Source organism: Balaenoptera acutorostrata, chromosome 3, assembly GCF_949987535.1.
Source record: "Balaenoptera acutorostrata chromosome 3, mBalAcu1.1, whole genome shotgun sequence".
Taxonomy (NCBI): Eukaryota; Metazoa; Chordata; class Mammalia; order Artiodactyla; family Balaenopteridae; genus Balaenoptera; species Balaenoptera acutorostrata.
In genome coordinates this window covers 158800492-158828005 of record NC_080066.1, presented here as the reverse complement: position 1 = coordinate 158828005, position 27514 = coordinate 158800492, and the positions used below count along the sequence as shown (strand labels likewise).

At 35.8% G+C, this 27514-nt stretch overlaps 1 protein-coding gene across 8 annotated transcripts in view; it reads left to right on the top strand.

Moving 5' to 3' along the window:
- CEP128 (centrosomal protein 128) overlaps positions 1 to 27514 on the top strand; it is a 465294-nt gene that overhangs the window by 187606 nt on the left and 250174 nt on the right. For all 8 annotated transcript variants that reach the window (XM_057544276.1, XM_057544282.1, XM_057544280.1 and 5 more), the window contains 2 exons: positions 14185 to 14361; positions 18896 to 18955. In XM_057544276.1, the coding sequence (XP_057400259.1) occupies positions 14185 to 14361; positions 18896 to 18955 (237 nt within the window). The remainder of the gene's footprint in view (positions 1 to 14184; positions 14362 to 18895; positions 18956 to 27514) is intronic.

Here is a 27514-nt window from a genome sequence, read left to right as displayed (position 1 = left end):
AAATGGATGACTAATAAGAATCTGCTGTATAAAAAAATAAAATTAAATTTTAAAAAACCCCCAAAACTCAAAGCCTAGTTATATCATCCTTAAAACAGGTGTATTAATAAACTCTATTATGGAATTAAATGTGAAAATGTATATAAAGTGCTTGGCTGAATTTCTGATACCTGATAAGGTATCGATTAGCAGCTGCCATTATTTTGTTATTGGTACATTACGAAATAGATGCCAATTAATGGTTCAGCCCAGCAATAAACCAATCAGCAAGTATTGATTACCCAATAATGTGTCAGGTATTAAGGGCCAGGGAACTGGGAGTAAGAGTTACTGTGGAACTATGCTGATTGGAAGTTTAGAGCCCGACTGTGTTGAATCACTTGAGATGATGGTCCACAAAGAGGCACCGATGTGAGAAGAGCTGGCAGTTCTATCAGCAAGTGATATTGCAGGCATGTTTGTTAAGCAAACCAAACAGGTGGGCAGGTTTGTAATTATGTTTGCTATTTGAAGACAGGAACCAAGTTTTGGTTGTTGTTTTTATCTCCAAGACCCGGCCGAGAGCCTGACACATGGTAGGTAATTTATAAGTAAATTGTGGTTGAAGAGATATGTGTGTATACACACATGTACGTACACATATGTTTACATGTAGATAAAAAATATCAATAACCTATGGATATGTATGTACATTCATTCTCCCTCTTTCTCCCTCTCCCCCCTCCTCCCTCCCTCTCCCTCCCTCTCTCTCTCTCTCTCTCCCTCCCCCCCCCTCCCCCTCCCTCTCCCTCTCTCTCTCTGTTTCCCTCTCCCCCATTCCCCTTCCCTCTATGAGTGTGTATGTGTTGACCAGATTGGGGGAAATAAAAACAAGAAAACAGGACAAAAATATGTTTTCAATGAAAAGAAGCCCATGACCTATATCCCAAAGATTCCTACTGTTTAAGCAATAGAGTGAACTTGATAAATGGGGCCTAATGGATTAAAGGAGTTTCTAATCAAAAGGGTTTCTGTAAGAACCATTTCTGGTCAGTATATAGATTATGTAGGCTCTCTGAGATGCTTAGCTAACTCAGTGAATACTTGCTTTTTTCCATAGTTATACTTAAGTTTTTTTAGAAGACTTTCTTTCTCTTTTTTTTGACTTTATTTTCTATTATTAGTTCTTTTGGGAGATGTGAATAGCTGCAGTGAAACAATTAGGAGACAAATTGTGAGACATCTAAGGCAATTGCAATTCACAGGAACCTAAGTGTTGAATCGATTAGGATTTGTAGAAATGTACTTTTGTTCCTTCTCATGAAATCCTTTATTGAAATCATTTGTGAAGTGACACCTAGCAACATATTTAAAGCTATGGCTATGTTGGCTGAAAACACTTAGGAAATAATTTTCTTTTACAAAATGTGGATCTTTAAAAAATGGTAATTATAATTCACATTTGCAAGTGTAATTATGATGCCCATTTTTTACAGATGGTGGAAACTGAGGGCGAGCGTGTAGTATAGTGACTTGCTGAACATTGCATAGCTTGTGGTGGAAAACAGGATATGAGCATAAATTCCTTGTATTTTTCCCTTTATTTACTGCCAGTAAAATGACTCACATTTGTGTCTTTTCAATGAAATTTTAGTGTTGAATTTAAATTTAGGGTTATTATATTCAACACATTACCATATCCTCTCTTATGTTTTTTAGCCTGACACAAATTTTGGAATAGAAGTCATCAATGATTTTGTTAGAAAAGTCTAATTAAAACCTGATATTTCCACATAAAAGATATCTGTGACTGGAAAAAATGAATCAGTGTTGTTGAAATTTGTGTTTTGTTTCTAATTTGACCATCTGTTTAGGATTGCTGTTTCTCATGATGTGGAAAAATATATATGATTGTCAGATGTCTCTTCTATAAAGTATTCACTACTTGGCAAAAACCACAGTTTCACATATTTTACTAAGATAGTAGCAGGCAGAATTCTCTGATTTCCATTTTTTTTCCCAAGTACGAGAAAGAAGTAGAAGCAAATGAGCTGTTGACTTCTAGCATTTATTTAATGGTTACACTTTACGCCATTTTTAGGCAGACAGTGCTCTTTCTTTGGTGCTTCGTCTATTTTAAATAGTGTGAGTAGAGTAAAGCTATAGCAAACTTAAACCAGATACGTTAAATAAACACTAACTAAGATACTATGAGTAAGTTCCTGTCAGATTTCTCTCATTTAAAAACAACAACGATGAAAATAATAATAAAATGGTCAAATTGAAGGTAACATTATAAATTTTGCATTTGTCATTTATAAAGTGCTTTTAATTGAATCCCTGATAGTCGTTAAGCCCAGAGTAGTCCTTACTTTCACAGAGAATTGACAGAAACACCAGTGTTTACCATGTATGAATCACTCTGCCAGATGTTAAGAAACAAGTTTAGAATGCAAAGATGGAGTGATTGTGCAGTGCCGGGGGAGCCCAGTTATACATACAGCTGCGGTGGAGGGAGGGGCAAGACATAAAGATGTATAGAAGGACATTTGGTCTAGTTTCCAGACTGGAACACAGGTGTGGAGAAGCCATTTCCAAACTCTCCTCCATTGGCAGTGACCTCTTTACCAACCATTTACAATCAAAGAGGTTGATTTTAAGTGAATTTAAGGAGTGAAGTCCAAGTTTGTGTCTTTATGACCCCTGATTTGGACTTGATTTTGAGGCATTTAATCTTTAGCTGAGTGGTTGATAACTATAAGGGCTTGAGAAGAAAGAAGTCCTTTTGGGGACTTGCCTTTAAAACCCTGTATTACTAGTTTGATTTCATTTCCTTGTGAAACTGTGAGTGATACCCATCCTGTGGGTGTAGGAGTTAGGCTAAATAATAGTACCTACAGTTGCTTGTGGTGTGTAAAGCCAAGGGGAAGAGGCTACATGAAAGATCTCTATTGCATCTGTGTCAGTGCTGTGCTGGATGTTGAGCAGACCTAGCTTGCGTTGGTGGACCCTAAAAGGGAACATAAAATGAATGTCCTGGTTTGTTTACATTGTGTTTCTTTTATCACCATTTAAAGCACCAGTTGACGCAATCCATTTTATCATTTAATGTTGAACAAGCAATGTTCTTTCAATTAATGAAAAACCAATAACTAGAAGGTGCTTATTGTATACACGAGTTATATTATTTGGAGATTTGTTTTTAAACTTTTTCCCATATTCTTTCATAAGAATAAATGCAACCACGATCAAGTGGGATTTATCCCAGGGATGCAAGGATTCTTCAATATATGCAAATCAATCAATGTGATACACCATATTAACAAATTGAAGAAGAAAAACCATATGATCATCTCAATAGATGCAGAAAAAGCTTTTGACAAAATTCAACACCCATTTATGATAAAAACTCTCCAGAAAGTGGGCATAGAGGGAACCTACCTCAACATAATAAAGGCCATATATGACAAACCCACAGCAAACATCATTCTCAATGGTGAAAAACTGAAAGCATTTCCTCTAAGATCAGGAACGAGACAAGGACGTCCACTCTCACCACTATTATTCAACATAGTTCTGGAAGTCCTAGCCACGGCAATCAGAGAAGAAAAAGAAATAAAAGGAATACAAATTGGAAAAGAAGAAGTAAAACTGTCACTGTTTGCGGATGACATGATACTATACATAGAGAATCCTAAAACTGCCACCAGAAAACTGCTAGAGCTAATTAATGAAAATGGTAAAGTTGCAGGATACAAAATTAATGCACAGAAATCTCTTGCATTCCTATACACTAATGATGAAAAATCTGAAAGAGAAATTATGGAAACACTCCCATTTACCATTGCAACAAAAAGAATAAAATACCTAGGAATAAACCTACCTAGGGAGACAAAAGACCTGTATGCAGAAAACTGTAAGACACTGATGAAAGAAATTAAAGATGATACCAACAGATGGAGAGATATACCATGTTCTTGGATTGGAAGAATCAACATTGTGAAAATGAGTATACTACCCAAAGCAATCTACAGATTCAATGCAATCCCTATCAAATTGCCAATGGCATTTTTTATGGAGCTAGAACAAATCATCTTAAAATTTGTATGGAGACACAAAAGACCCCGAATAGCCAAAGCAGTCTTGAGGGAAAAAAACGGAGCTGGAGGAATCAGACTCCCTGACTTCAGACTATACTACAAAGCTACAGTAATCAAGACAATATGGTACTGGCACAAAAACAGAAACATAGATCAATGGAACAAGATAGAAAGCCCAGAGATTAACCCACGCACCTATGGTCAACTAATCTATGACAAAGGAGGCAAAGATATACAATGGAGAAAAGACAGTCTCTTCAATAAGTGGTGCTGGGAAAACTGGACAGCTACATGTAAAAGAATGAAATTAGAATACTCCCTAACACCATACACAAAAATAAACTCAAAATGGATTAGACACCTAAATGTAAGACCGGACACTATAAAACTCTTAGAGGAAAACAGAGGAAGAACACTCTTTGACATAAATCACAGCAAGATCTTTTTTGATCCACCTCCTAGAGTAATGGAAATAAAAACAAAAATAAACAAATGGGACCTAATGAAACTTAAAAGCTTTTGCACAGCAAAGGAAACCATAAACAAGACGAAAAGACAACCCTCAGAATGGGAGAAAATATTTGCAAACGAATCAACGGACAAAGGATTAATCTCCAAAATATATAAACAGCTCATTCAGCTCAATATTAAAGAAACAAACACCCCAATCCAAAAATGGGCAGAAGACCTAAATAGACATTTCTCCAAAGAAGACATACAGACGGCCACGAAGCACATGAAAAGATGCTCAACATCACTAATTATTAGAGAAATGCAAATCAAAACTACAATGAGGTATCACCTCACTCCTGTTAGAATGGGCATCATCAGAAAATCTACAAACAACAAATGCTGGAGAGGGTGTGGAGAAAAGGGAACCCTCTTGTACTGTTGGTGGGAATGTAAATTGATACAGCCACTATGGAGAACAATATGGAGGTTCCTTAGAAAACTAAAAATAGAATTACCATATGACCCAGCAATCCCACTACTGGGCATATACCCAGAGAAAACCGTAATTCAAAAAGACACATGCACCCAAATATTCATAGCAGCACTATTTACAATAGCCAGGTCATGGAAGCAACCTAAATGCCCATCAACAGACGAATGGATAAAGAAGTTGTGGTACATATATACAATGGAATATTACTCAGCCATAAAAAGGAACGAAATTGAGTCATTTGTTGAGAAGTGGATGGATCTAGAGACTGTCATACAGAGTGAAGTAAGTTAGAAAGAGAAAAACAAATATCGTATATTAATGCATGTATGTGGAACCTAGAAAAATGGTACAGATGAGCCAGTTTGCAGGGCAGAAGTTGAGACACAGATGTAGAGAATGGACATATGGACACCAAGGGGGGAAAACTGCGGTGGGGTGGGGATGGTGGTGTGCTGAATTGGGGGATTGGGATTGACATGTATACACTGATGTGTATAAAAGTGATGCCTAATAAGAACCTGCAGTATGAAAAAACAAACAAACAAAACAACTAATACTAAACTTTCATTGGGTTATTTGTATAGAAATATGTTAATATAAATGTTTCAGACATTAAAAAAAAAAAAGAAGAATAAATGCATGCTTAAGCATCCTTTAAGGAAAAAAATAGAGGAGAGGAAGAAAGTCTGATGGTTTCCAAAAGCACCGTAAGCTTATAAACATTTCTCTGGAAATGAATGATGCACTTTTTTTCTTTTGAAAATTAAACAATGTTCGTTCCAAATGCATAATTTGAAACTCTAGTTGTTTGTTTCCTTGTCCGTATTTTGTTTCAGAAATTGAAATGCATCAAAAGTGGCTGATTTTAAATAACTAATGTTATTTCTGTTTCCAGGCATTGACTTAAGAGAAATACATCATAATTACAAAATGGTCCTAAAAGTTAATGAATGCATAAAATACCCTTTAGAGGCATTTTTGTTTCCAACTGTGAATATTAATTTCTAGGAATGTATCCAATACATATCCTAACACCTTTTGATTGTGCTGCCAATGATCTTTGTATTGCTCAATATTCTCCTAGAAAAAGATGCTAAAAAGTCTGAGGCAAGAATAATTTCCTTAAATGGGGTTAGAAGTTTAAATTTGAATTTCCATTTTTTGACTTCTGTTTTATGGATAACTTTCCTAAGCCTGCCTAAGACCAGGTTATAGATTGGAAAGTCTTCCACACTCAAGTTTTAACATGCATCAAATAATCTATCCAGTTTTCTAATTATGCCATTACTTTTTTCAATTAACTCTACTGTTTTACTAATGCTCTTAGTTCTTACTCTTATGTACTATTAATCATAATTTCTTCCCTCCTTTGAAGGAAATAGTATAAAGTATATACTTACAGAGGAGAAGGAAGTGTATATCTAACTCAAAAAATAGTAGCATTTTGATTTTAATCTTCTAGTAGGAATTACAGTGTTCTTTTGCTTTCTAAATGCATGTAAAGAACTCTCTTATTCTCTCACACATAGACCTATACGTAACTCATCAGCAAATCTTATTAGCTCTATCCTCAAAATTTATTCTGATTTACTTCTTACCACTGACAGAGCCTTCACTTTTGTGACATCAGCTTACTTTGATGGTTAAAATAACCTGCTACTTACAAGATGCTTGCCCTCAATGATTTGACTAATTAATATATTACCAAAACAAACTTACTGAGACACAAGAAGTTATTGAGTTTAGAGATTCTGTTTTTTTTTTTCTTCGTTGTTGTGTAGTTAGGGACTACTATGCTTGGCACATAGAGAATACACTAAAAAAAAAAAAAAAACACTAATGGAATGAATGGAACATAAAAGGATATTTATGTTTCAGAAAGATTTATCGATTGACTGCTATGTGAGCCACTCTATTAGATGCTGGGATTTTTTTCTCTTTTTTTAAATTTACTTTTTATTGAGCTAACATTGGTTTATAACATTATATAAATTTCATGTGTACAGCTCTCTACTTTTATATACACTGCAGCGTGCTCACCACCAGAAAGTTAGTTTCTGTCTATTGCCATACAGTTGATTACCCTTTACCCATTTTGCCCTCCCTACCAGTCTTCTCCCTCTGGTAACTATTACTCTGTTTCCTGTATCTATGTTTGTTTTTGCTTGTTCACTTATTTTGTTTGTTTGTTTTTTATATTCCACATATGAGTGAAATCATACGGTATTTGTCTTTTTCTGATTTGTTTCACTTAGTATAATACCTTCAAGTTCCATCTATGTTGTTGCAAATGGCAAGATTTCATCTTTTTTTATGTATGAGAAGTATTTCATTTTGTGTCTGTGTGCACACACACACCACATCTTCTTTATCCATTTATCTGTTTATGAGCATGTAGGTTGTTTCCATATCATGGCTATTGTACATAATGCTACAACGAACATAGGGGTGCATGTATCTTTTCTAATTAGTGTTTTTGTTTTCTTCGGATGAATACCTAGAAGTGGGATAGTTGGATCATATGGCAGTTCTTAATTTTTTGAAGAACCTCTATACTGTTTTCCATAGAGGCTGCACCAGTTTACATTTCCACCATCATTGTACGAGGGGTGCTGAAATATTTAAATGAAGAGAAATAAGATCTTTGCCCTAAGGAACTCACAGTCTGTTGAGGTGACAGACATAAAAGACACACAGAGTAGTAAGCGCTACAGCAGAAGCTCATACAAAGTGCCGCAGGAACAGAGAAGGAACACCTAGTATTCCTAAGAACCGAGGTTACCTGCCTTTGCTATAATAATCACGTGAGTGATGAAGTAGGTGCATGTTATTGGACTTTCATAACAAGTAATAAATTCAGTTTATGACCTTCCCTTGTCCTCTTTATTCCAGAGTAGTGTTGGGTTCACAGAGGGCAAAGGATATACGGAGGTTGAATTCATGGGGACTCTTTCAAATTGATCTTAACTATTGATTTTAGAATTGTTCTTGCTTTATTGTGGTTTTAATTTTTTGATACCCATCTAAGTGTTTAATATATAGCCATAATTTTAAGAAATCCATACTCATGTACAATCTTCTGTTTTTAAGAAATGTTTGAAAAAAGTAGTTACATGTGACAGCAATTAATGCATTATTTATTTGTTTGTTGGCTGTTTTGCCAGACAGCTTGAACTGCAGTATAGTAATTTTCCAGATTAAACTCTTTTCAGATTTCCTATAATATCCATAGTAGATCCTTCTCTTTTAGTCATGCTGCAGTTTCTGCCTTGGTTGGCATTTCATATTGTGTCTTAGCTTCCTTGCAGCTGAGTCAGCTCTGTTGGCAGAAGTAATGTGAGCCTTCTTTAGAGAGTCAGATAAATGGCTTCCAGACAGATCCAATTTTTGTTCAGGTTAGTTTCATAATTTGCCTTGTAATGCTAGTATCCTGGATTTAAGGCTTAGGCATGATAGTTATCTTGAGTTACAGAAATATTCTTCCTCAAAACTTTTTAGGTGATGTGTGCAGGACTATAGTTTCAATAAGTCATGCTTCCAGTAACTTTGAATTACATTGCATTAGTTTTAACTTCAGCCCTTAACTTTGATTTCTCTTTTACTGCTTACTCTCTCTCTCTCCCACCCCCTGCTCATGTATTATAGATGGCCTTGGGGCTGAAATATTGCACACTTATTCAAGTTAGTTTTCAGTAAAGGAAAAACATTAGCTTTGTAAATTAATGACTTATTTAGTGGTGTGAGTGTGCTTTATTTGCTATAATGTTTCTCTTAAGGTGTGTGAAGAACTGTTTTCATTTTATGTAATAACCGTATTGGAAATAAAGTGGCTTTTCTGGAATACTTAAGACATTGAAGGAATCTCATAAGCTTTTGCCAAGGAGATAACATTTTGGACATGCTCTAGTTTTATTGAAGTTGTTCTATTTTCATTAAGATTGTGTCTCCTTGTAATCTTTATAGCCTTTGGGAAAGTGAATGTTCTAATTAGAGGAGCACTTCTTATCCTTTGAATTACAGGTTCATTGATTAAGCTGTGTGTGTGTGTGTGTGTGCGTACACGTGTGTGTGTGTACGATGACATTGTAAGTAGTATGATTTTTGTTTCCTTTAGACACAAACGTCAACAATGTAAGCCTTTCCTGTCTTGAAGTGGAAGCTTCATGAAACCTTTGCTGTCTTGACAGTGGAACCGTACCTTGTTTAGTGTGGTATTAGGTATACTTTTTAACTAAAATCTAGAGCAGATTTTATGTGTACGCAGGTACATCTCCAGTATAGAGGAGAGCAGTAGCCCCTAAACGTTTAGGATATTGTGCACGCTTGATGGGTTTTTTCCCCCTTTTTTGTGGTCTATTCTGAATTTGCCAGTATGTCATATATTTTCATTTGTAGTGATAAGGTGACAAGGCTTATTCAGAAATAGTTTTTGAGTTATTCTTTCTACTTTATGACTACGTTAGCCCCCATATAACCTACTGTTTTGCCCAAAGACTTATTTTCAGCTTCAGGTTCCGAGGATTCACCGGTAAAATAACCACTCCACACTTTAATAAGCAAGAAATAAGGAAATTTATTATATTAGTAGTAAGTTACAGTATGAGGACAAGCAGTATATGTATATAGAGAGATACATGTACATACATCACCAAATTGGGTGAGCACCTACCTCCAGATCCAAGCAACGGCAATCTGGAGTCCCGGTGTTACAGCATAAGGACAAGCAACAAATAAATAAGAAATAAACAAGAAATAAATGTATATACATCACCAAATTGGGGAAGCACCTACCTCCAGATCCAAGCAGCGCTGGGAAATCCCTGGAACAGTGATCTGGAGTCCCAGTTGGAAGGTCCCGAGCAGTGCGTCCACCCCACGGCTGAGACTTAAGAGTACTGCTCAAAGGAGTCCTGCTTGTAACGCCAAGCCGCAAGCTGATAATCACCAGCTTACGCGCAAATATGCAGCTCTGGCTATTATCAGAAATGCTTTGCTCTCTGTTCGTAAGTCTCGGAATGTCCACTGAACTGGGCAGATTCCCAAGGCCCAGGAAGCTTCGTGACTTACTCCCTTCCTTATCTGTTGGTTTTCAGGCTTGCTAGCACCATTTCTGCTGACCGACATAGTCCAGCAGTTTGGCACGTAGCTCCCTTCAGGGTCTTTGTTTGGTCAAAGGCCTATTATTGCCTCTGAAGCCTGAACAAGACTATTACCTTCCCTAACACCTACTGACAACTTTTTTGAGTTTTTCACGTTGGCTTTCTAAACTTCAGTTTTGAGAACTCAACCTTTATAGCATTTCAGTAGAGAGCACTAGTGAGGGAGTTGGGACTCAGTTTACGGGTTATTGGCTCTTTGACTTCAGTCAAGTTGCTTTGTCTGAACTTTGGTTTCCTCATTTCATAAAATTAAGGGTTGGGTTTGTTTTCGAAGGTTCTTTCTCAAACTCAGTCATGGTCTAGGACTGGTATCCCTCTTCTTGGATCATATAGACTGTCATAGTCAGCTTCATCTATCCCCACCCCCCTACCTGCTGCAAAGAAACTCCTTCTATTCCCAAGACCCAGGCATCTGTGTCCATTTACGCTGAAACATTGAAGTTGGACTATCTCTGTCTTCCATATTTCTAAATAGTCTCTGAAATACCATGTCTTACTTCTGGTTCTCTTGAAATATGGTAGCTTTTTGTTAATGTTGTTGTAGAATTACTGCTCCCTCTGATTTTACTAGAAGACCAGGGAATAGCCATAATAGTGCCTAAATATTATCATCTGCCTTTATTAATCTATATGCCCCCAGTGAGATGGTTGATTGAATTAATGTCAGCCAGTTTAACTTCCTCCCATAGAGTTAGCTGTGCTTGCTCCATTGGTAGAGCTATTTCTGAAACATGAAAGTGCGAGAAACAGCTAATTCTCTGGGTGCCACAATTAGTGTTTAAATTGATATTCTCAAGCCAGAAGAATGGGACAAAAGTGTTGAAATTTCAAGGAGAAATTTGTTGGCTCTGTGAGAGCAAGAGCCTTATCTATCTCATTTACTCTATCCCTAGCATCCAGAGGAGTGTATTGCCATAGTAGGCCTTCCATAAAAATTTGTAGAATGAGTGAAGAAATCAAATTACAGTTGCTTAGGTACAGAATGGAAGAGCTTATTTAACTCTTAGATTTAGGGTCCTGAAGGACATGCAGAAAGGATGAAGAACCAGTATGATGCAGTGTTTGAAACCGAGTTAAATAAAAGAACCTGGACCTTTGCCTGGAACATCAGAAGATTTAGTAGGGGTGGAGGATTCATTTATTTACTTTAATTTTTGAGTATAGCACTTAGACTAATGGAAGGATTTTGCGGCTTTGTCAATTACTCTTTTTCTTGAAACTTGAGTTGGTCGTGTAGGTAGGGGTTGGATGACCATCTGTCAGAAATGTCAAAGAAGGGGATCCTGAAAGAACAGGTAGTTGAACCCACTGCTCTCTAAGGTTCATGTGAGTTTATAGCTCTGTGAGTTTCACTTCAAAGGGAGATTGGACATGGTATGCTGTCTCACAGAGGATAGTGAAGTGGATAATGAAATTTTCAGTCTTTGTTAAAGTGATTTCAGCATTCTTAAGAATATCAAAATGTAGAAATAGTTTTGTCTTCTTTTTAATGAGGGAAGTAACAGAGAGCACAGAAAAGTGACAGTGGAAAAAGAAAGATGGCTGTGAGGGAAGAGAGAAAAGAAAGATCAATTAGAACAACCTCGTGAATTGCGTGGATTTCGAATATGAACAGTTGTCCCCTAAGTATGTCAGTAACCCCTGATAGAGTATTTTCTTTATTAATATTACGTCAGCGAGAACACTGCAGGCCTATGTTTGTTTGTATAGAGGAAACCTAGCACACCTTAGTGGCCTTTGAGTATATAGATCTGCATGGTAGTTGATGAAATGATCTTTACAGTATTGAATTTGTCTGCAAAAAATGTTAAAATCACTTATTTAGCAAAGTGGAGGAGTTTAAAGATGACTATAAACATGTTTTGTGGTCTCCTGAAATTATCAGTTTATTAAGGCAGACAGGTGCAAGACCAAATAATTATCTTATAGCTTAGTACATTTTTAAAAAAACTACATGATATATAATATGCAGTGGAAACATTCTGCATTGGGAGATCAGGAAAGAAAGGAGACTGGATCTTGAAGGGTAAGACGTATAGGTGGGTAGGTGCGTAACAACAATGCCCACATTCTGATCCATGTGGCAGTTTTGGTTCTGATTGTAAACTAATGTAGTTAATTGAGTGGTATTCTAGTGTGTACATTTGTCTCTTGTGAGCTTAGCGTACTCTACTGCTGAAACATGACTCAAATCATAGTACCAAAAAGAAAAGAAAATCCAGCTCCTAGGTTTACAAAGCTGAGCTCCAGATCAGGATGATGTACTCCTGAAGGTAAATGCTGTCTCATGACTGCCAGTTCCATTTTGAAATAGTGCAATTTCAGAGTGAGTTGTTCAGAGGAGATGTGGGCAGAGGAGACATATGTAGACCTACTTGAGAGCTGAAAGTAGTTAAAGTATGAGAGAGTGGAAAGGAGGGAGATGAGGCTGGAGAGAAGGGCTGAAGACAGGTTGTGAAAGGACTCTGTTCTTTTGCACAGAGGGTGTTTCATTCATTTTTTTTTTTTTTTTTTTTTTTTTTTTTTTGAGTATGAGTGAATGTGTGTGAATGTGTGTGTGTGTGTGTGTGTGTGTGTGTATGTGTGTGTGTGTGGTAGAGAGGTATACTGAGAGTACGTTGTCAATCTGAATGCTGAAATATGTTCTACCAAACTCTTTTTTCTAACATAGTTTTCCAGTAGATTTGCTCTCTTTTTTTTTTTTTTTTTTAAAGTTTTACTTGATTTTATTTATTTATTTATTTATTTTTTTTGGCTGTGTTGGGTCTTCGGTTCATGCGAGGGCTTTCTCCAGTTGCGGCAAGCGGGGGCCACTCTTCATCGCGGTGCGGGGACCGCTCTTCATCGCGGTGCGCGGGCCTCTCTCTATCGCGGCCCCTCCCGTCGCGGGGCACAGGCTCCAGACGCGCAGGCTCAGCAATTGTGGCTCACGGGCCCAGCCGCTCCGTGGCACGTGGGATCTTCCCAGACCAGGGCTCGAACCCGTGTCCCCTGCATTAGCAGGCAGATTCCCAACCACTGCGCCACCAGGGAAGCCCCTCATTCATTTTTTAAAGTAAGTTGAATTGCAAGGAAATATCATGTATGATTATTCTGCTCGAATGCCATTCCACTTTTCATGATTACTTTTCATTGAAAAATTCTTTGTTATTTTAAATTCAAGCTGGTTTGTTGGCCATATCATCTTTCTGCTTGTGTTGTATTTACTGGGGTAGGTAAAGATGATTAGGCTACTATGTAATGACTGAAGGCATAACTAGCCAGCCATCATGACTTTTTGGTCCACTGTTTATACCTAGAATTCTAGTGATTCTGTTGTTTTCCTCCAAGCCTTGTGTAATACCACTTGAATTTCTCTAATAAATTTTGAATGAAATTGTGTAATCATAATGATTGAGAATTGTTTTGTCTAGGGGGGCCCCCAAGTCCTTGTAATCTCTTAAAGCAGCGGTCCTCAACCTTTTTGGCATCAGGGACTGGTTTCGTGCAAGATGTGGAGCAGGGGGAATGGTTCAGGCAGTAATGTGAGCGATGGGGAGCGGCACTTGAAGCTTCGCTCACTCGCCCGCCGCTCACCTCCTGCTGTGTGGCCTGGTTTCTAACAGGCTGCGGATCGGTACTGGCCTGGGGGTTGGGGACCCCTGTCTTAAAGGGTTCTTTAGAAACCCCTTTTCATTAAGTATATTTGCTTACTTGAAAAGTACCTCCCTCTTCTATCATATTTTCATGACTCAAAGCATTTATGCAGTGTGACTGCATTTGAAAACTTAAACATTTTAAAAACTGTTTTAATGAGATAAAGGTAGTAGTAACACTTTTTTTCTCCTGAAATGAAGAAGCACTATCTTATTTGACATTTTGCCTTTTCTAGTGTTTTACTAATATTTATTGAAAGCTGTTTTCTAATACGCTTCTTTGAGTTGGTTGTACAGATACTACATGTGTTTCTTGTCTCCACTTAATAATTAACTTCTGTTTTTATTTCTTATCAATGCCTTAGGAAAAACATATAAACAATGAAGAAGAGCACTCAAGGAGGATGGAAGAGGCCAGATTGCAGCTCAAGGATCAACTTCTTTGTCTGGAGACTGAACAGGAATCCATTCTTGGTGTGATAGGAAAGGAAATTGATGCAGCTTGTAAAACCTTCTCCAGGGACTCAATGGAGAAATTGAAAGTAATTATGAGTCCTCATTGTGCCTTTCAGTTAGTTTCCTAATATATAATTATAAGAAGATTTTAATGCATGGTTACATGGTAGCCATATTTTTATTCCAGAGAGTTTTATGAAACAAAATAATATCTTGCATTTTTTAAAATGAGCTATTTTATCTATTGCACATTCATGGTAAGAGATAGTATGCTGTTATTCCACTGAATTGCCTGTATCTCACTCTGTAAAAGAAAATGTCTTACAAGGGAAGCAGCAGTCCTGACTAAAACAAAATCCTTCGAGTGAAGAAGCCTGGATTTTGAATTTTTTATTATCACTGGTCATTTTTGTTGTTGTTAGTATATTACTGGCTAACATCGTTTGAGTACTAGTTACATTACAGATACCGTGTAAGTACCGTGTATGCATTCTCTCCCTTAATTGCTGAAACCACCCTATCCTTTAGGTACTCAGATTAAATCCATTTTAGACAAGAGAAAGCAAGGCTTGGGAGGGTTAAGTAACTTGCCCCTGGCCACGTATCTAGTCAAAAGCTAGAACTAAGACTTCAAACATTGGGTGTCCAACTGTGGAGCTTAAACAAGTAACCACTACGCTATTTGCCTTCCCTATTTAAAAAAATTACGTTTACTTTAGTTTTCCTATCTTTAAAATGGATTATTGCTACTCAATATGTAGTCCTAGTGAAATGATAAATAAAAACATGTTAATCATGGATGTTCTTAATTCCTTGAAGGTAAGCACCTCTTTTGACTCTAGGTTCTAGTACTGCTATGTTACATACAAAGAGCATTGCAGTGCTTTAATATGGTATAACCATAATACATTATAATTTAGCCCACCGTATTTATTTCAGTTGATGATATGACAGCACTCGAATTATAGTATTATGCATAAAGGTTTTTTTAAACCTCTTCAGATGTTTCTTCTTATTATTTTGTCATTCATCTTTTTTCTCATATAAAATATTCTTCCCTTGGACTTTCTTGGTGGCGCAATGTTTAAGAATCCTCCTGCCAGTGCAGGGGATGCGGGTTTGAGCCCTGGTCCGGGAATATCCCACATGCCGCGGAGCAACTAAGCCCGTGTGCCACAACTACTGAGTCTGTGCTCTAGAGCCCGCGAGACACAACTACTGAAGCCTGCGCGCCTAGAGCACATGCTCTGCAGTAAGAGAAGCCACCGCAGTAAGAAGCCCACGCACCACAACGACGAGTAGCCCTGGCTCGCCGCAACTAGATAAAGCCCGTGCGCAGCAACGAAGATCTAATGCAGCCAAAATTAAATAAATAAATTAATTAATTTAAAAAATACATTCTTCCCTAAACTACTTTCCCCTCTTTCTTCCTGCTCTTCCTCTCTTCCTGCCCATCTTTTTTTTTTTTTTTTCTTAAGTAATGTTTTAAAGAAAATAAAATGATAATTCTATACTTGTGCCTTAGGATTCAACTTTAAAGGAAGTATTTCAACTGGTAGAATTTGGGGGAGTTGATGGAATTTCTACAATATATATTTTTATATACATTTTTTAAAAAGCTCAGACGTCAATTTGAGAGGACTGGGAGCCAAGTATGAGAAGTAATTGGCTTTAGGGGAAAACCAACTTTCAGTCCTGTTATAATGCTGGTTTATTCTTTTCCCTGTCAAATGATGCTTTATTTAGGACTTGTCTTGTTTACATATATTTAAAGCCTTGAAATCCTAATTTTATCTCAAAGATGTACAGATTAACAATGCAGTATTTATTCTGTATTTAAGAATTTGTGTCAGGATGGCTTGTTTTCAGTCAAGTAGTGATGTAAAAATGGAAACATTTGGATTGTGTTATAAGATATATAAACCTTGTTATGGCCAATTACAGGCTAAAACATAGTGTGCAGATAGCAGATGGCTTAAATATTTTATTTCTTTATGAGGTTAAAATTATCCTTCCAATATTCTGAGAAGTACCCTATTCTTTAATAGGCTTTCAAGAATGCAGTGACTGTGGTAATAGGTCTTTACACCTCTTCCCCTAGAGAAAGACTAATTCAATCTTAGTGATGGGTGGAAAGTAAATCTAAAAGAATGGAAATTGTATTAAGATTTTTTTTAAAAATTCTTTTTTTTTCATTGTGGTCTCTTTCCATTAATAACTTCTGTTGTTTCATTACTATAAAATTGAAAAAAAAAAAAAAAAGGAATACTCAAGAACATAACACTTGCTCTCGCCTCACAGAAACCACCAAGGTGTTTGTTAAAATAAAATTGATTCTTTGCTTTATAGTTCAGAAATATAGGGGAGATCGGTGGTCCTTGTAAAATGTTTTCAAAAATGGAATAATTCCAATTATTCCTGGTCATTTGTTCATTTTTGAAATATTGCTCATGAAATTTTCAGCCATTTTATGTAGAAAGTGACTGTCTATGGAATGGATTGCATAATAGATATGCAACAAATGAGTCTGAGAAAAGTCTTTGGGAATATTGGCATTATTTCTAATTATATTTTCTTTTTTCAGTACCATATTTATTACTTATTCCACTTTAGTAAGTGCATGCAGTAATTGAAAACCTATGGTTAGACACTTAATAAACCACCACTATTATGAAGCAATTAGAAAAGTGTCTGAATTAAAGATACAGTATTTTCATTGACCAATCTTTGATAATTCCAGAGCTTTTCCCCTAACACTTGGTTTTAGCATTTATTTGTGGAGCATGAAGAGGATAGGCTTTGGACCAAGACAGATGTGGGTTCAGATTGCTAATATATGACCTTGGTTGAGTTATATAATCTCTATTCTCTCTAAGAATTCATTTCCCATTTATAAGTTGGGTTATTATGAAGATAAAGTAAAAATAGATATAGAAGGTGCACATCATAGTGTGAAGTATCTTGCACTTAGTAGATACTCAACTAATGATAGCTATCATTATTATGTAGAGCTTTTTTTGTAGTATACTCATATTACCATGTATATGGCTTCTGTTTCTTTAACCTTTTTATGACAAATGCCTGTTACTGTGCTCTTGTCATAATAGACTTTGAAGTGTATTTATTGATGATTACATCTTGATATGCAGTTAGTAGTCATAATGGTGTTCTGTATGCCTGACACTGTGCTAACACCCATTTTATTTAATTTATACCTTGGCCTGAGGAGGTAGTTTACTCACTTTACAGATGATAACCTACAGCTTAGAGGAATTAAGTCACACCACTTATAAGTGATCAAGTGACTGTTCTTAAACACTAAACTATATATAAATTTGTAAAGCAAGTCACAAAATATGAACATTGTACGTATCTCAAATTATTTTGGTCTTTAATCTTGAGCACTATACCTTAGGTCACTGAAGACTTGAGACTCTGACATAGATCAATGAAAAAGAATAATAAAAACATCATAATCAATGACAAATTGATGTTTACAAATATTCAACACGGTACAGAGGTAGAAGAGGAAGAAAACACTATGGTCTAGAGTGATTAAGGGAAATCTCACTGAAAAGGCAGGCAAGGCACAAGAGTTGAGTGAGATTTAGATAATGAGAAACATGGATGAGGGAAAGGTTGGATATAAGAATATAACACTCTTGTATATGGCACGTGGTCAGCACTCATTATGCATTCATCATACGTCTAAATGAATTACCTAATGATGTTCCTTAGGGGCGTGATGTGCACACACATTAAGAAGTATAGAAGTATTTGAGAATAGGAATAGACATCTCTTGCAAAGGGACAGGATATTTTTAAGCAGAAAATGTCTAGGAAAAAGTGATGCAAAAATATCATAGCACAGAGTTCAAAGAAGGTAGGCATTGAGAAAAACTTGTGTTTAAAATTAGGAAGTCATTGACGACCTTGGAGTATAGTTTTATCAGTAATAAGGCAGAACCAGAGGGCAAGGGATTTTACAGATGAGTTGGTGTGAAGGAAATCAGAGCAGCTGGTGTAGACAACCTATTTATTGTAGAATTCTGTTACCATCATGAATTACAAAGCGATGTTGGTATGAAGTCATATTGATTAGGTTCTGTCAGTCTGCACAACCATTAATGAGACAAAATGGCCCACATAGTATAAAATTAAAGAAGGAAAAATGAGACAAAGAATTAGGTTTCTGTGTAATTACATCTAACTCACTGTGAAATACATTACCTGGAACAAAACTGAGGGAAAGAAACAAACACAAATGAAGTAAATTGGTTTAAATGAGGCTGCTTGCCATGCAGAACTCCATGGAATCAGACTCAGTGATTCAAGCAGTAACAGCACTTGAAAGGTGATTCATGTCTCTATATGTGACCTAAATATTTACTGTCAATACATACATACATATATGCATACATATATACATGCTTACATAAATAGGCATGTTAAATAAATAATGGTTTGGAATTGGTTTTGTACTTGGTATGAACTTTCTTCTTTTTAAACCCTTAAGTTTAGAGACTAAACTTTTGGATGTAATGGTGAAGAATTTTCATTTATATAAGTTCACTTCAGAGAAATATCTACTTCTAATAGACGATATCCTCTTTCTTGTAGGTTTTTTCATCTGGTCCTGATATTAATTATGACCCACATCGCTGGTTAGCAGAAAGCAAGGTAATTAATCTTTGAATCCTAAAGTTTTCATAATGTTTATGACCTTCAAGGCATCCTATTTGGACTAGTCATATATTTTGACATATAACTGAGCATATGAAAGCATAATACTTCATTGCTGGGAAAGATATCATTGTAATGCATTCCAGAAACTTGCATGTTCTTTTAGTTTAACATTTAAAAATTAGCTTAAATATATAGGCATGGAATGAGAGAATAAATGATGGTAAGTAAAACTGTTGAAGTATCAAAATTAGACTGTCGGAGAGACAAATTCCTCTGCCTTTTCCTTGGGATAGGCCTTGTCTCTGGAGGTGCACAAAGGTCAGGGCAGCTGTAACCAACCTTCATTTACACATATATACTTATATTCTGATTCTGGAGGGTTAGCTCAAAGCCTGCAAAATCTCTTTGTGGCTCAAGCAAATCATTCATCTCTCTGGGTGTCTTGTTTTCTCATTTACAAAATGGGAGGGGTAAACTTTGTGTTCTGAAGATAACTTTACTTCTTCATGATTCTTTGGCATTTAAATTTAGTGGAAGGTAACCAAAAATAAATAAATTGAACAATTTGCTCATTTTAGCAAAAAAGATTCTTCTACGCTGTGGGATAGTTATCAGCTATCTTCATAGATCAAATCAACTTGGAAATTCACTAATTTAAATATATAGAGAGTTATGACCATATAAAATGTTGATACCTGTTTATTCAATTATCAATACTTAAGCACTTGCATTCCATTTTAGAATAGTTTTTTTTAGCTTTAAGTTACTAAAAGCTTCCATCCCATTTAAATTCTATAAGAAAACCAACTGCACTATAAACCTCACCAATTGTGGCCCAACTTAGGATTTTATTGCAAGAAAGAACCTTTAAGTTTGTACAATATCCTTATTTAAAAATATGAGCAAAGTGAGGTTTCTGAGAAGGTACGTGACTTTCTCAGTGCCATATAAAGAGTGGGAAAATGTATTACATGCCATGTCAGATTCACAATTAACATTCTTATTATTATGTGTATTACCATTTAAAGTCTTTGTTTATTCAGCCAAGATTTGTTGATTGAGTACTTTTTTGTATACAGACATTGGGGATATTAAGTAAGTGTTAGCAAGCTGTGAAAGTTAATAGGGAAAATGTGGATGTAAACAAATTTTAGAAATCCTTAAATTGTTTTATATTGTTATAGAAATATGTAAACATTGACAAAGGAACACAGAAGAAGGAAGAACTATGGTGTTCATGTTGGGAGGATGGGAGGGTATGACACTGCCAGCATGTCACAGAAGGCTTCTGCAAAAATACAATGTTTAAACTTAGTCATACAAAACATATGTAGAAGTACTCTAATTGGCTAAGAAGATGAATATTTTAGTCAACACAGATAAGGCCCTGAGATCCGTGAGTAAGGTACAGGTGGGAGGTGGTGCAAAGCCAGAGTTCACTTTTGAAAACCAGATATTCATTAGAGAAGCCTCTTTAACAAAAATTCTTAATAAGAAACTAACAGTATTATGATTGAACATTGAAATTTACTCAGCCTTATAAAATTTTCTCTTCTACTTTAAATACAGTGATCCCATGCATACCTAACTATTTTTGGTAGAACCAAATGCAGACTTGTATTTATGCTACCTGTATAGTAAATTTAGAATAGACATGTTTTGCTGTCTCAGAATTTTTTAGCTAGAAACTTGTTGTGCATTAATAAAGCATTTCTCTTTTTTTCCCAACTCCACAATTCTGACAACAAGAGCAATGTACTTGGAATTTTCTTTCAAGTTAAAATCTTTATCATTTCTGAACAGAAAGCTTTCATTGCTGTTGTTCAGTTAAATTATGAGAGCCAGAGATGACTCTTAATCATAGCTCTTTAATTTGGGAGTGAGTGAGCCATTTTCCCTTATCATTTAATGGGATTGAACTTCCGATCAGACAAGTTTTAACACTGCATGAGGCAACTGTTCCTCTACAGTGTAAAAGGGTCATGATAAGCGATACTACGCTGACCAACTAAGGAGGAATTGACTCTATTTACTAGAAAGATGGCTTAGGTTACTGATGGGCTACAATACTGTAATGCCCGTGAACTATGACAGGACAGCTCTATAAGTATTGAAGATAAGGTCTGAAATCAAAGGACAAAAACGATATGGAAAGTAGAATTGCTATTCAGCTAGTCCATGCTGACATCTTGCTGTATTAGAAGGACCTCTGATGGCATTTGGTAATTGTTTTCATAAATCTGCCAAATGAATTTCTTCTTCTAGTGTTAATTCTAGAACTAAGGGACTGGGTGGGAATTGTGTCACTGTTGCTTTGTTGGCATTGGTGACATAACATAAACATGAAGCCCAACTAAGAGTTGGACCAGGTTCATAGATAAAATAACCAATGAAGGGTAAGAATAATACATTGCAGGGAGGAAGAGGGTTGAGGTGGTCGTTAAGTTATGCAAGGAGTTCCCATAGATAAAGGATTTGTTTTTGTCATAAATCCTGACAAGGCAGGTAGAGGCCAAATTTTATTCAGTTTAGCAGAGAATTTTCTAAGTAGCTACTATGCACCAATGTTTTATTACATGCTGTGGACATAACGAATGAATTAAGAAATGATCCTTCCTCTTGAGGAACACGTTTTCTCTAGAAAAGTCGACACTTACGTAGATAATTTCAACATTATATGTAAGAGCTGTAACAGAGGTATGTAAAAGCTGCCTTGGAGGCTGATGTCGCAGATAAATCTTGAAGCCAGCCAGGTTAAGAGGAAGGAACATGCCTACAGAGTAAACAATTGTAGGAATGGCCTGGAAGAGAAACAGCATGATAAATGCAAAAGAAACCCCCAGTGACTTGGCAATAGTACATACAATATGAAAATGTGAGTCAGGGAATGTCAGGGATGAGACTCCAGAAGGAGGTAGAGATTAGATCCATCAAGAAGAGCATTGTATGCCATTTTCAAAGGTTGGGTCAGCTCTGCATTTAGTGGGGAATCATGAAGGAGTTTTGAACAGGAGAGTGAAGTGTTCGTATTCATAGTTTAGAAGCATCACTCTGATAGTGATGTGAAAGGTAGGTTAGAGGTGGGAAGCCCAAAGGCAGGAACACCAGCTAAGAGGTCTTCGGGTGAGACCCAGGACTCTGGTTGAGGTAGGGTGAAAGTTTGAATTTAGGAAATTGTAGAGATTCAGAGGAAGGGACAGACTGAAGAAACATTTTGGTGACAATATGCAAGTGGTGTTTAATGTTATGTCAGAGGCTGATGGAGAAGGAGATGTCCAGGATTTCCCATTTAAACTAGAAGACTACAGTCAAAGGTTAGTATTGGAATAGACAGACATGCAGGGTCCTAGATAGGCAAGCTAGCAGAAGTATTGGAAGAGTTTCCACCACAGGGATTGATATCCAGAAAGTTCCATCTGGACAGGAATGCCTAAAGAGAAGCAGGGACAAAGGCATAGAGCAGAGTTTAGGTTCAAATCATGGACAGAAATGAGAAGTAGCAAAGACACTTGTAGTGAGAAAATAGGCGCAAATCATCAAATCTAGAGCCACCAGGCGCTCACTTTCAGGACGGAACCACAATACTAGCAAGCATCACTCTTGATCCCAGATCTTAACTTATCATTTTATGATAGTGAATAAAAAAGCTGGTGTCAGCTGCTCTTCAGCACAATGCAGGAGGCTCAGTACTCTTTTGTTTAGAGAGCACATTTAATTCTGGGAGTCTGGTATTAATTATTCTCTTAAGATGCACAAAGGTGTATCTTAGGAGAATTTATATGCTTCTTTGGCTCTGAAGATCTTTTCCTTCTTGGCCTTTATCCCACTGTATTGAAACTCCCATTTACTCTTCTCCTCTTTCTTTAATCTGTAAGCGTTATGAGGGAAGACCTGTGTCTGTCCTGTTCCTATTGCATCTTTAGTGCTTACCACAGGCTTGGCTAAATGCTCAATAAATATTTTTTTTTAGAGAGTAATTAGGCTTGCTGCATTTTCCTACTCAGGTTACTTCCTCAGCTTAAATATCACCAATGAATAAAAACAAGCAGATTAGATTTCAGTAAATATGTCAGCTCTCAAATATTGGTTTTCTTTGATCAGTACTGTAAATTTTAAGATTATATAAATAAGAAATATACTTCCAAGTTATTTGGGGATTTTCCTATATTATCCTATTTGGTGTCATCCCAAAGAGTCACGCTTTTTACAGTATCAATATAACGTGTTTCACGCGTTGACAAGCATTTGCTTTTCCCTCCTGTTTTTGAAATATTATAACTGAAGCAGCATTAGAGATTGTGAAGTTTGACTTTCTCATTTTGTAGGTGAGAAACAGGTCCTGGGAGTTTTGAGTTTTATCTAAGGACATAAAACTAGTTTCTGAGAAGGGTTTGGGAACCTGGATCTCTGAACTCTATGCCATTGTGTTTTTCTACTGATTGTGTGACCTACACTTGAATATAAACCTTACATTTATGAATATTGTCTTTTTAGTGATGTGGATTTTTTAAAAACAGTTATTGTGTGAGAAGTATTAGACCTGCTGTATTTAATTCTTGTTGAAGGATGCAAATGACCATCTAGTATTTTATCATTCCAGTGTAGACATCAAAATGTGATACAAATACTCAGGTATCTTCGTTCACGTGGAAATATCCTTAGGTAGTATACAGGGAACACTCTCAGCTTAACTGGAGGAAGCATTTTGTATTTTTTAATACGTACTATGATTATGGGTATATTTCTTCCAGATTATTTTCAAACCAAGCAGAAAAGTAGAGAAAGTATTATTGGAAGAATTATATTTTGAGGTTATATTATATTAATAATATAATATAATATTGAGGTTAATTATATTTTGATTTAGATTTGAATTTTGCAGTTCTGGTTTAATTCTTGTTTTGGTGATCTAGCACATTTTAAAAAATTGCCATCCTCTTTATCTCTGGTTCTTATGTAAACATTTTCTCTCAAAATTGTTTTTAGAGTTTTGGTGAAGGAAGCATAGTAGTTAAAAGCAGCAAAATTATGGTTCCTGATATTATTGCTAACTCTATCAACTATAATCTTTTATTTGAATTTTCTGTTTTCCTTGGTTTTTAGCTTTGAGTCATTCCTTAGTGACTTTCGGTATATTGTTCCAGCGAATCTCATTAGAGGATTCTTACAGATTAAAAAGATCATTTTGATTGTTTTACTAGATACTTCAAAATATTCCCACCTAGTTGCAAGCTGTCAACTAAGAAGGTAAAAAATTACCTTATTTAGAAATTCTTTCCCTATTTTGGTTTACTTAGCAATACTTGTTGATGTAGTTAAATAAATGAGCCTATTATGTAATCTGTAAGATGCTCTTGTGAGTGGTTAATAGAATGGTGTTTGCACTGTGATTAATAGCCTTGTCAGCTAATTATTGTTTGGAATTGGTAAAGTTATTCCTATACTGTGTTCCAAGCTGTTTCTCCAAGATACTTAATGAATGATAGATAACGGCTGTTTCTCTAACAGACTCTTGATTCTCTTAATTGATTATTGGTTGATTAAATTTCCATAAGTTAATTTGTTTTGTAGGATTAATAATATATTCCGCATACTTATTCAATTCATATCAAGCATCTAGCTATAACCTATTTTTAATTTTGTATGGCAATGGAATAAAGGCTCAATAGGAATTAACTGGAGCCATAGGTCATACTGTATTAGTTTGCTAGGGCTGCCACAACAAAACTGGGTAGCTTAAACAGCAGGTATTTATTTTCTTGCAGCTCTGGAGCCTAGAAGTCAAAGATCACGTTGCCAGGGTTGGTTTCTGGTGAGACTTCTCCTTGCCTTGTAGACGGCCACCTCTCATGTGGGGGCTGGCGGTATGGTTGGAGGAGTTGAAGGTTAGGAGTCAGAGAGTGTCTCTTCTTCTTATAAGGACACTAGCCCTGTAGGATTAGGGCCCTACCCTTATGGCCTCATTTAACCTTAATTACTTCCCTAAAGGCCCTGGGTCCAAATTCAGTCACACTGAGAGTTAGGGCTTTAACATATGATTTTGAGAGGGATGTAATTCAGTCCATAACACAGATCAAACCTGATTAATGCTTTGTTGCAAATAATTTTTTGTTATTGTTTTGTTTTTATCAGAACCAGGATTATTGTTATGACAAAACAGAATTGTTTTTTTATTATCATCTCTTAGCAGCGGTAGTGAACACGGGCCAAAGACTGGGATGGAATAAGTAGGAAAACATTAAGGAAAAGAAATGTGAAGGTATTTTCTAAATTTGCCATTAAATCATTGGGAAAGAACAGATTAAACCGGATGATTGAAGCTGGTGATCCACAGGGACTCATTTTGTTTGGACCACGAGTTAAAAAAAATTGATTTGGTAATGAACATTTAAAAAAAATCAATTAAGTGCATTATTACAACATGAAATTGTTTTCCTTTTGAGATATCAGAGGATCTGATAACACTGGGGTTTCATTCTGTTGTGGTAGAAAACAGAGTTAAGAAGAAGAACCATGGACATGACACCACATTAGATGTGGTGCCCTTCTTGCCCTTCTTTTTTAACACAAATTGATAATGTTCAGGTCCTAAATGTGTTACTTTTGACTGTTCATTAAGGTTTCTTAATATAGTTAGCTATCGTTTGACATAATCACCATCATTTTCTGTTGACTCCCAATATGGAAGAAAAGTATTACTTGATTTTATCTTTAGGCTTGCACATTATTTTTTTTGAAGTCAATTGAAGAGAAGTGGATTTATCTCTTGTATCCATGCGTGGTTCAAAATGGTAAATAGTAACATTGTAGCCTGAATTGAACTTTTCAAGAAAAACAAAAGAGAACATATTTTCTATGTACTTTTACAGATGTTTCCTATCTGGCACCTTTAGCATGTACATTTGATGTCTCTGATGTAAGCCAATGAAATTAACTCCTATAATATTATCTAATAGCGACTTGGTCCTAGAACATGTTGGTCTTCCTGTAAATAAGAGGTTGAATAATCTGACTCCTTTTACTCTTTCCTCACAAGGGTTTTTATGGTCAACTGTGAACTTCATACCTTTTATCAATCCATATTTGATTTTTTTTTTAAGTTCATTCCTTCTCGTTAATCTGTTTCAAATTTCATCTTGCATGTATGTATTTCTTCTGTATGTCAAGGTTATTTCATTTAATTGTCCCCAACATACTAATACCTCAATTTATATTCTAATACCTAGCCATTTGTGATAATATTAAATAATTATCTGATCTTAGACTAATCCTGGGGGGATTGGCATCTGAAAGCTGCTGTTTAGGACCATGCCTACATGGCATAGAGTTATCAGGGCTTTCGTATGTACCTCCTTTCAGCCCTTCTTCTTTGTGATTATATTTTGTATAATTCAAATTGATAGTGTTCAGGTCCTAAATGTGTTACTTTTGAATATTCATTAAGCTTTCTTAATATATTAAAACTAAAAGAACTTTGGATTTTTTCTGTTTTCAAGATACCATTCTCTTTTTCTATTTTATTACTTAGATGCAAGGTGCTATGTCTTTCCAAAAAAAATTAACAGCATCTAATTGTTCATTTAATTACGTGTGTCAGGGCCTCACCATGTGCAAAACTAGCTGTAATGTGCATGTGGGTGTGTGTGCGCATGCGCGTATGTTGGTTGTTTTGGAAACTCCCTAGGAGATTTTAATTGAAGAATATTATAAAATTCTTGAAAAATGTGTTGAGGGTTTATTATATTAAATTCTTTAACATACAAGAATAAAGATGTGTATGTGTTTGAGGTGCCAAATAAACAGCAAAAAGACTTTGTTGAAAATATATCTTTTCCAGAAACTATACATCTAACCTTTCCCTTGTTTCCTTGCATCATACCAATAATAATATGATAGTCACCGGGGCTTTTCATTTTATTTATTTTTCTTGAGGAACTGGCAAAGATTGATGAGGTTAATAGAAGGTGTGGTCTACAGATTCAGATTGTAGTTTTAATATAGAAGCAGTGATAGCATAGGCTTTTCCTTATTTTGCCTAGTTAATATCAATTAATAAATTAATGACTTAAGTAGTAATGTTTTAGAATCATTTTCCAGCTGACCTGTATCAAAATTACTGAATAATTGTCTAGAATAATTTCTATTATTTAGTGCATTGAATACATTCTCATTTTGGAGATTGTAACTAACTGTACACACACACATATAGCCATACAATCTTAGTTAAAGAATTTTTTTAAAAAATGTAAATTGTAACAGCAATAACCTAAAATGTGAGGGGGAAGAGAAGTAAAAGTGTGAAGTTTATGAATTCTATTGAAGTTAAGCTGTTATCAGTTTAAAATAAGGTGATACACATTTAAGATATTTTATGTAAGCCTCATGGTAACCACAAGGGGGAAATCCTATAATAATTACATAAAACAACATGATAAAGAAGTCAAAGCATATTGATACCAGAAGACAATAAAACATACACAAAAAAGACAGCAGGATAAGAATCAAAGAACAAGGAACCTACAAAACATCCAGGAGACAATTAACAAAATGGCA